Source organism: Orycteropus afer, unplaced genomic scaffold, assembly GCF_000298275.1.
Source record: "Orycteropus afer afer isolate SDZICR_OR568_19922 unplaced genomic scaffold, OryAfe1.0 scaffold00085, whole genome shotgun sequence".
NCBI classification, from domain to species: domain Eukaryota; kingdom Metazoa; phylum Chordata; class Mammalia; order Tubulidentata; family Orycteropodidae; genus Orycteropus; species Orycteropus afer.
Window position 1 is genome coordinate 10,829,376 of NW_006921672.1, and position 10,706 is coordinate 10,840,081.

The 10,706-nt window shown below is 45.7% G+C and overlaps 1 protein-coding gene across 1 annotated transcript in view; it reads right to left on the minus strand.

Moving 5' to 3' along the window:
- STAT5B (signal transducer and activator of transcription 5B) overlaps positions 1-10,706 on the minus strand; it is a 30,844-nt gene that overhangs the window by 8,430 nt on the left and 11,708 nt on the right. Inside the window, exons 5-15 of the mRNA XM_007942155.2 lie at positions 9,561-9,691; positions 9,154-9,305; positions 8,564-8,719; positions 7,953-8,132; positions 7,503-7,590; positions 7,307-7,429; positions 5,854-5,946; positions 3,490-3,696; positions 1,945-2,039; positions 1,710-1,840; positions 704-874 (exon numbers count right to left, since the gene is read on the minus strand). Coding sequence (XP_007940346.1) covers positions 704-874; positions 1,710-1,840; positions 1,945-2,039; positions 3,490-3,696; positions 5,854-5,946; positions 7,307-7,429; positions 7,503-7,590; positions 7,953-8,132; positions 8,564-8,719; positions 9,154-9,305; positions 9,561-9,691 — 1,527 coding nt within the window. The remainder of the gene's footprint in view (positions 1-703; positions 875-1,709; positions 1,841-1,944; positions 2,040-3,489; positions 3,697-5,853; positions 5,947-7,306; positions 7,430-7,502; positions 7,591-7,952; positions 8,133-8,563; positions 8,720-9,153; positions 9,306-9,560; positions 9,692-10,706) is intronic.

Consider the following 10,706-nt stretch of genomic DNA (forward strand, 5'->3'; position numbering starts at 1 on the left):
CGGAGCAGTTCAACTCTGTCACACGTGGGGTCGCCAAGAGCTGGAATCAACTCCATGGCCAATAACAACAACGACACCTATAGAGACTGGGAGGATAGTCACTAATTGTTTCCACTGGTTCATCTCTAGACGGGAGGATGTTGGATGATGACTATTTTTAACACTTTTCTGAAAATTTGACAATAAATGCAGATTTCTTTTGTGCTCAGAAAACAATAAGACCATCTCTGTTTTGGAAACTTTTAAACTTCCTAACTTACTGTGATCTAGCGTGTATTAAAACCAGTTTGTTCTCTTCAATTTGCTATCTGGGGTCAGTGGCAGATGTTTTCTGTTTGATTGGAGAAAGCAGCCCAGAATTTATATCTGCCCTGGATAATGCTCTAGGATCTCTTGTGGTGCAGTGGTTAAGTCATCTGACTGCTAACCAAAACATCAATGGTTTGAACCCACCAGCTACTCTGCAGAGGAAACGTGAGGCAGTCTGCTTCTGTAAAGATTTACAGCCTTGGAAATACAATGGGGGTCTTTATGAGTCGAAGGCAGTGAGTTTGGTTTTGTTTTTGGGTAATGCTCAAATAGCAGTAACTGAAGTCTAACTGTTAAGGTTCCATGCAAGAGAGAGAGACACACAAAGATCAAAAGGAAAAAGCAAAAAATCCCCAATCACAACAAAATCAAATCAGAATGCGAACATTGTTACCAGTGGCAGGCTCGCACGGAACTGGTGTGTAATACTTGGAGTACACTTCGTCTTTGGGCCGATCAGGAAACACGTAGATTAGGTAACTCAGGTCCCCCAAACGGTCGGCCAGGGACCGGATGGAGAAGTCTCTGGTCGTAAAAGGCATCAAGTTCCAAAACATTCTTTCCTCTATGCCAATAAACAGAATAATCACTATTCTAACATGACTTCTGAACAGGGAATCTTAAAACCCAAATATACTACATGTTAAAACTCACATTAAAATCACCCCATGAAAATCTCCCATTAAAATAACCACACACTGTAGATAAAGTCATCATAAAAATCTCCACCAGGGGAATAATTAAGAATATGTGCAAACAGCAATCTAAGGACACTCATCACAATACTGAAACAGCAAAACTGATGTTTCCAATAAATTTACTGGTAGGGAAAATGTAGGGGAAGAAAGCAGATTTTAAAATAGTTACTTAGAGTATCATTGCATTTGTTCCAATCTAGAAACAGGTGTGGATAAGGATATACAGTCATCCATCCCTCAGCGTCCACGGGGCATTGGTTCCATGACCCCTGCAGATACCAGACCCTGCAGATGCTAAGTCCCTTTTATAAAATGGAGTAGAATTTGTATATAACCTACACACACCCTCCCGTATGCTTTCAATCAGCGCTAGATTTCTATAATACCTAAGACAATGTAAATGCTGTGTAAGAATCACTTTATGTCCCTCTTAGCCTTTGAGGGATTGCTTTGACCATATAATCACTTCCTTTCCATTATTTTTGATCTGCAGTTGGATCTAGGCATGTGGAACCCACAGATATGGCGGGCCGACTGTAATTAGACTTTATATAGTCAGCCCCATTATGGGAAGCTGTGTCACGCACTTGTGTTTCCTATAATTAGTACTGGCTCTAACAAATAAATTTGTTTGTTAAAGTAATTTAGCAACAAAAGCATTTAATGAGCCAAGACGTGGCCTACAAAAGAAAGGGCACTCACGAGAGTCGAACTTCCAAGCAATGGTGATGCCGCCAATCTCAGAGTCGCTGAATCTCAGCAGGAAGGTCCCATCTGGCTTGTTAATAAGTAGGTCATGGGCCTGTTGCTTGTTCACAAAACCCAAAATGGCCCTGGATCACAAAAGCCAAAGGAGCAGGGACAGAGTGTGACATTTTGATGCCAGAAAGAGGACTCTCTTACTCTACTGCTCACTTAAAAAAATGACGATTCTCACCCGTCATTCCAGTGAGGCTTGAGGTGCTTCTTTAACACTTCCATCACCCCATCAAACCACTGCCAGAAAGTGTAGTTCCGTCCTGGTAAATTCTCCTGGTTGAATACACACAACAATGAACAGAAGAGAGCGAGAACAATGCTAAGAGGCATGTAACTTTAATTGAAGAAAAGCAAATGGAAACACATATCCACACTGTCAGAAGCATACTATCCACCCAGAGATGCTTTGAAAGAAACTCCTGGTGACTTGCGTCTGAAAGATCACAGCCACTGCAAACCGTATGCAATGCAATTCTGCTCTGACACACACATGGTTGCCATGAGTTGCAAGTGACTCAATGACCACGGATTTTTTTTTCTTTACCTCAATTTTACCGAACAGTTCTTTAGCCAGAAAACAGCAGAGAGGAAAAGACGGGAAGTGGGGATTACTAACACCCAGTGGAGTCCTGCTACAGATTCTTTCTCAGGATCTGGGCTGACTAGGCCCTTGCTACTTTCAGTGTGTGGTCTGTGGCCAGCAGCATGAGCATCACCTGGGAGCTTTTAGGATGTACAGAATTTCTGCTGAGTCAGAGTATGCATGTTAACAAAATGCCCAGGAGACTCATAAATGTGAACTGGGTTAGACTGCACTGTGGGGCCTCAGCTCCCCCTCCATTACACAGCTTGCTACCAGTTCCATGAGTCTACTGGAAGGCAGGTGCTTCACTGCAAGGGCAAAGACAGGTCATGGAGACCTCCTGCATCCCCTACGAAACCTTCCCTGATGACCAACAAAGACACTGGCCAACTTCTTAACACAAAACCATTTAAAAGAGTTAAGGACTCAGCTATCAGCTACCTGAATTAAGAGCATTTGAAACTCTTCTGGTGAGTGGGTAAGAAAATAAATAGAAGTTAAATGAAAAATCCATGAAATATTTGACATGTGCCACATTTAATAGATACTCTAGTGGTGTAGTGGCTAGGGCACTTGACTGCTAACCAGAAGGCTGGCAGTTCAAACCCACCAGCCACTCCCTGGAAGGAAAGTTGGACAATCTACTTCTGTAGTGATACTGCCTTGGAAACCCAAGGAGGGGTCGCTATGAGTCGGATCCAACTCCACAACAATGTTTGCATTTTTCTTTTTTGCAAAGGAAAAAGGTCCTTCACTAGCATCCCCTTTTGAGGTTTGGGGTTCCATGGGAGCCAGACTTCACATTACACATCAGGGAACATTAGAGAGTGAACAGGATGGAACGATGCAATTCTGATCGGCCCAAGAGCGTCACTTCCCATGAGTTAGGTGAATGTTTGCTTTGCTGTTTCCTTTATAAAGGAATGTATATCCAAAGTCCAACTTATTTAAATATGCAAATATGTAATTTTCTCCCTAAGATCTGGATAACTCTTGACTAGTCCATCTATCCAGAAGCTTCCCATTACTTTGGTACACTTTATTAGAATGAAGAACAAAGGCCCAAGGAAGGGAGGTTCCTAAAGATATCTGGTTTTGAGAGACTGGTCTAAGGTAGCAGCTGGTGGCCACAGTCCTCACCCTGTTGAACTGGGACCAGGACACAGACATGTTGTTGTAGTCCTCCAGGTGGTTGATGGTGGTGTTGAACAGCTTCTGTGCCAGGAACACGAGGTTCTCCTTGGTCAGGCCCCGGTTGCTCTGCACTTCTGCCTTGAACTTCATGTTGAGGGCCTCACACAGCTGCGGCCAGAGCACTTTGTCAGGCACAGCAAATGGCACCCTGCCCTGGGAGGGAGAGAAGCCAGACTTCTCATGAGAAAACAGTTGCCTGACTTAATTCCTTCAACCTGCAAAATAAAACTATCTATGGCCTGAAGCAGTTACGTACATTTGTCACATACATTTTTCTCACAGAACCTGAGAATAAATTCAGACTTTCTCAGGGTGTGCAGTTCTGCAGAATTCAGAAGGGCCCATCTTCCCCTTCTTCACTCATGACTTAAAAGGTAACCCCATCCTCTCTGTGCTGCTTGGTAAATGCACTGCTAGCCCACAGTCCTTTCCTAGACACTAATAGCCACAAAAACACAACATAAGCAAGGTCTGGCTCTTACAGGGTAATCTCATTGGGAATTGAGAAATCTAACAGACTGGCCCCCTAGGTACAGAGAGTGTGTACGTATGTGTGCACCTTAAGCCAGTAACTCTAGCTCAAAGCAAAAGGAGTGGAAATTATGAATTGGATGACTTTTCTAGCTAAGAAAGAGATTAGAATATGAATTTTTAATAAACTGTTTTTCATCCCATTCAGCTGCAGCACTTCATTTTAGTTATAATTTTTTCTTGAGTAGGCAATTTCTTCACACAATATTCAAAATATATAGAAGGCTACCTAGTGAAGTCCCTTTCCCATCCTTGTGCCCCAGTTTCCCAGTTCTTCTCCTCAAAGGCACCTAATCTAGTTTTTTGAGTGTATCTCTGGAGATACTCTGTACACACTAGCAAACATACACACTTTTTCTTTTTTCATAAATGGTACCACAAAATCCACGTTCTGCATATCACTTTTTTCACTTCATACTCTATGTGGGAGACCTTGTATCAGTGCATAAGGAAAATTCTTCATTCTCTTTTACAGCTGCTAACTATTCTACTGTATGAATGAATGATACTTTATTTATGTAGAGCTCCATAGGTAGCCATCTGTGTTAAGAGCTTCCAAACTTTAGCTGTTACAAACCAGGGCTGCAATGCCCTTGTGTCATCTGGGCACCTATACAAATACATCTGTAGAATCAATTCCCAGAATTATTTATTTATTTCAAAATAGTATAAGACGTGCCCCAGTCATAACCATAACAGAAAATGTTGAAAATGCTCACTTTTTTAGCCAAGATACTCTAGCAATTACATGTTGCAGGAGACGTCAAGGCTATATAGGGAGGGAGATCTGTGGACATGGAAGGAAATGAGAGGAGATACGGCACTCCTACCCGGGAGGCTGATCAGGACAAGATACAGGCAGAGCCTTTTTTAAAGGGAGGCTCAAACTCAGGGTTTGTAGCGCAAGCATATAGAATCTCTGATAAAATTTCTCTTTTGCAATAAAAATGCTTTTTGCCTGGACAAGGACCACTAGGAATGTTAAATAAGACTCTTCTAACTTAGCCATTAGAGAAAGATGCACTTTATGTCCCACGTTATACTCAGGTGAAGTAACAACGATAACCCTCACGTCATTGCTCTTATGGACCAGTCTCTACTGGAAATACCCAACACAGTACTTGGCCTACTGAAATATTTTGAAAATGTTCATTAAGCAACACACTAGTGGTATTCAGATAGCATGTGGGTGCACAAATCCATATAATCATACTTGTTCCTTGAGACAAAGCATCTCTTTGTTCTTCATGAGAGACCTGGAATGGATCACAGAACCTAGGATTTGGAAAAGACCTTCAAAGTCATCATCCTTTATTGGAAGGAAGATGACACAAGGCATCCTCTAAGCTACAATAAACTCGTAAGAGTATGGGTAAGATAGAACTTGAGAGTCTCAAATCTCATTCATGGTTTCATCCAGTTATTTAAAATAATAATTTAATAAAATAATAATAAAAAAAATAATAATTCTGAGTATGACTATGTGACAAGCATTTTGCATGTTATCTAAAGAAATCCTCCTAACAACTTTATGGCATACAATCCCTGTGTTACAGAAATACACTGGAAACTTAAGCTCAGAGAGGTTAACTTTCCGTGGTTATACAGTGAGAAAGTGGCAGAGCTCGGTTTCAAACCTTGGCCTGACAGAAAAGCTCACACTCTTTCTTACTAAGGTAAATAGCACTTTTCTCTGCTTTTTTGGAGATGATACATGACAGATATTCATGACACCAGCATCAAGTTCTTAAGCCCTGTACACCAAAGGAATCTACTCACAGGCTCTGCAAAAGCGTTGTCCCACAGAACGGTGGCCGTCGCATTGTTGTCCTGGCTGCCATGAACAATCACCACCACCGGGAGGGACAGGGTCTAAAAAAGACACAAGAGAAAGGCTGAGAGCCCCCAGTCTCACACTCTTTTCTTCTGTTTTATTTTTAAAATCTCATTAGCAAACACTCATTGTCTCTTCAAGTTTCATCCTGTAAATGCCATTCTGTTGTTATTGTTGGGTGATGCTGAGTCAATTCCAACTTATTGTGACCCATGCGACAGAGTAGAATTGTCTCATAGGGTTTTCTAGGCTGTATCTTTACAGGAGCACATTGCAAGGGCCTTCTTCTGCTAGGCTGCTGGGTAGGTTCAAACCACCACCTTTTGGTTAGCAGCCAAGTGCTCAACTATTGTGCCACAAGGGCTCCTAAATGTCATCCTAGAATACAGAATTTGAATGGCTCCAGGAACAGCAGGACTTTTCAAAATGGTACAGTCTTAGGAATTGTAGATATTTGTAATGTGATGGTGCATAGCGATTTCTGATGGATGGAGTAAGCTTCTCAAAGTGGCAAAGAGAGAAAAAAGAGAAATCAGTCGAGATATTTTGGGGAGAAAATAATAACAAGGAATAAATGTCTAAAACTTACTGTAGCTGTGAGTCAAACTCAAATTCATCTTGGGTGATGTTTCTCAAAGTTCATTTTTTACCTAAAACCTCAGCTACTTTGGTTCATTATTGTTTGTTTGTCTTAAGAGAGCTAAGAGATGAATTCAAAGGAAGAGATTTACCCATTTTCTGCTCATCAATAGTCAAAAAGAGGGTAATATGAGAAAATAAATCCTCTTGGGATATTTATGAAGTATACCCATTCCTAAGTTACTGACATGGTTAGATTCCAAAGATGAGATTGGTATGCTAAAATTGACATTAAAAAAAAAAAAAAGGAGGATGATTATTACATCAGATCACAAAATGGAGGATGACTACATCATTACATAACTGCCAAATTACATCACCACTTAACTGCCAAACCACTGAGAATCATGGCCCAGCCAAGATGACCCATAACCCTAACTATCACAGCCAGCATTACTCTCACTGATCACCTCAAGTGTTCTTTCTTCCAAATGTATGTCATTAATGTGCAAATAGTCAATTTTTGACTATTATCATAGATGCAAAATGCAGGATAACAAGACAGTTGGTAAGGAGTATGTGTAAATACAAGAGCTCTGGAGGTGCAGTGCTTAAGGCATTTGACTGTTAACCAGAAGGCTGGCAGTTCAAACCCACCAACCACGCCTCAGAAGGAAGGTTGGGCAATCTACTTCTGTAGTGATACTGTCTTGGAAACCCAGGGAGGGGTTGCTATGAGTCGGATCCGACTTGATGGCAGCAAGTTTTTTTTTTGTTTGGTATATGTACGTACACACAGCTAAAAGGGGGGATGGTTACCTTGACCTGAAAAACTAGTTCATTTCCACCAACACTGAACTGTGATTCAAAGAGGATGGTAAATTTTTCTTCGGTCACCGACTCTGCTCCTCGGCGGTCAGACCTTTTAATACGTTTCAGGGACTGCAAGGAAGACAAAAAACAGTGACAAAAGCCTCCAACAATAAGGAAAACCTCATCCTTCTTCCTTCCTCACCATGTTTCTGAAGTGGGCACTGAGGGTGCCTGTGGCTTGATGATACTCCATCACACAGCAGTTGTTCAAGATCTCTCCGCTGTAATCACTGCAAATCAGAGAGAAACCCCAGCTCCACATCCATTCCAGGCTCCCAGCAGGGACACAGGGTCAGAGCACATATTTGGGGTAGGAGGAAATAAACAAGGTCATGAAAAACTTAGGTCTTTCAGAGCAACTATTAGCGACATAAAATTTCCAAAAAACGTTCTTCTATGTTATCTCTTGTAAATGACACAGAATCGTATCTTCATAGAAGAGCTCCTTTGGCTTCCTTCTCTGAGAGCTACAAGAGGCCCAAAGGACTAACAGGTCTCTGCTGATTCTACAGCTACCTAAGAGGCAGGATTACATCCTTCCCATCCACAAGGACTCAAGGAGAACAGGAGTGAGAAGAAGCAGCCCAATTACTTGCGTGTGTTCTCGTTTTTGAGCAGAGACTTGGCTTGCTGCTCGCTGATGATGGTGGCCTTCACCTGGGGAGGGTTCATGTGCACGTTCAGCTTCCCGCCTACCAGTAGCCGCACGGTGGCTGCAAACTTGGTCTGGGTCTTCAAGACCTGAGGGGGCTGCTTCTCAATGATGAATGTGCTGCAGGGGACACAAGGGACCACACAAATGATGAGAGGCCAGCTCAGGGAAAAGGCTCTAGGGCCCTCTGCCTGAGAGGCTGCCTTGCCCAGGGCCCAGGAGGCACAGGAAGAGCTTGGGGCACAGCCTCTGATCTCAGAGAGCTTAATGGGAAACAAGAGGACAGCAGAGGAGACGGACTGAAAGGAACTTCTCAGCAGCTGGCACGTGTGCAAGGGGCAAGGGCAGCCCGTGTAGTGGCCTCAGCAGAAACTGGGCAAGGGCAGCACTAAGCAGCCATAGCAACCAGAGACAGAGAAGGGCAGTGGCGAGAGGCAGAGAGAGCAGATTCATGCACGAGCCCCTGGACGGGGAAGGCACCCACTGCCCCTTCAGGCCGGCCACCGTGGGGCTGCCCCTGCCTCTCTGGACGTGCCAAGGGCAGCAGTCACCTGGTCACCAGGGCTGAGATGATGTCTGTGATGGTGGCATTGACCTCAGCCAGCATCTCCTCCACAGGACCCGGAATGGGCAGCTGCTGGCACAGGTGCTCGGCTCTGCGGATCTGCTGCCGGTTCTGCCAGATGATCTCGGCCAGCTTCTCACACCTGCGTGGGAATCCCAAGGCCAACGGGAAGGACAGTGACTTCATGTCCCCCTCCACCAAGCCCAAGGCTGAGGGGCCCCCAGCCTGGGAGAACCTCCAAGACACAGCCCCAGCCCCACTCAGTAGGGCCTCAGCCAGCACCTGCCCCTACTGCAGAGAAGAGCTACCCTTCAGAATGCAGAGAAATAGGAACACAAGGGACCGTGACTTGTCCAACAAGCCCTGGGTCACTCTGCACCCTCTCAGCCCCACCCTATTCCCCAAGCCTGTGGCCCCTGGCGGAGGTACTCGGGGTGGGCACAAAGCCAGTCCCAGGAACCAGAGCCACGCGTTATACAGGACTGTTACAACACAGGGCAGCAGCTGCACATCTGCTCAGGGGCAGACGAGCCCGGGACCAGCACCCCTCCCGCCTGCCCTCCCTCCCCGCAGTACCAGGACTGCAGCACATCCAGGCTGCCCTCAGGGGGCCCTCCGTTCCCGGCCAGCTGCTGCCGCCGCTTCCACTGGATCAGCTCATCGTCCAGGATGATGGTCTGCTGCTTCCGCAGCAGCTGCAGGGTCTTCTGGTGCTTCTCAGCCAGTTCCTAGGGGCCGGGGGAGAGCAGGCCCTCTGGCCTCCCAAGAACACCTCCCAGGGCTCCATGGAGAAGTCCAGGGCCCAAGGACCAGCCCCTCACAGGCCTGTCCCCTCCCAGGGCTGCTCTGCCTCAGGAATCCAGCCAAATCCAGCCACCTGCACTAGCTTTCACTCTCCTTCTGGCTCTGTCCAGGCCTCCTGGTCCCTGGAGAGCTCAGGGCGGGACCCCACTATTGGCAGGAGGACGCAAGACCCCACTTACCACGCGGTACTGCTGCAGTGTCTGGGCCTCGCGCTGCAGCCAGGCCTCCAGCGACACCTGCTTCTGCTGGAGGGCCGTCTCCCGGCTCAGCCGCTCCTGGGGGTTCAGCTGGGCCAGCTGGGCAAACTGAGCTGGAGGAGGGGACAGGACACCCACAGCCATGTACTCCCAACTTCTAGCAGGAAGCCTAAGCAGCCACACTCCTTGTCCCTGAGATAGGCCCCTCAAGGGACAGATACCCCATCAATGGCAAGTCGGGTTTCTGCCCCAAAACTAATAGGTACCCTTAGAAGGCTCATGACTCTGAGCTTGTCCTCTGGGGAGTGGGAGGATGGACGATCAGGAGTGTAGCTGAGGACATTCCTGCAATGGGGCTCTCAAAGCCCCTGGTCCTCCCCTCTTGACCTCCACACACAGCTGGCTTTCCTGACCCTTTCACATGGGGTCTGGCATGGAGCCAGACTGCTTGGGTCTGAAGGATGCCCTTGTTGTTTGTCAGCTGGGTGAACTTGGGCAAATAACTTTACTGTCCCATGCCTGTTTCCTCATCTGTAAAAGGGAAAAATAATAGTCCTACTATGAGGACATACTACTTGGTTCTACAATCAACACCAACGGAAGTAGCAGTCAAGACATAAGACAACATATCACATTGGTCAAATCTGTTGCAAAAGACCTCTTTCAAGTGATGAAGAGTAAAGATGCCTCCTTGAAGACTAAGGTGTGCTTAACCCAAGCCATGGTATTTTCAATCGCCTCTTACCCATGTGAGAGCTGGACAATGAATACGGAAGACTGAAGAAGAGTTGATGCTTTTGAGTTACAGTGTTAGAGAAGAATACTAAGAGTATCAAAGTCTGCCAAAAGGACTAACAAATCTGTCCTGGAGGAAGTGCAGCCAGAATGCTCCTTGGAAACAAGAATGGCTGGACTTCATCTCACCTACTTTGGTCAAGTTGTCAGAAGGAACCATTCCCCGGTAAAGTGGAGGGTCAGCAAAACAAGGAAAGGCTCTCAAGGAGATGGACTGACACAGTAGCTGGGCTACGATGGGCTCAGGTATAGCAAGGATCATGGGGCTGGCACAAGACCGGGCAGTGTCTCATTCTGCTGTGCACAGGGTTGCTACGAGCGGAGACAATTCGA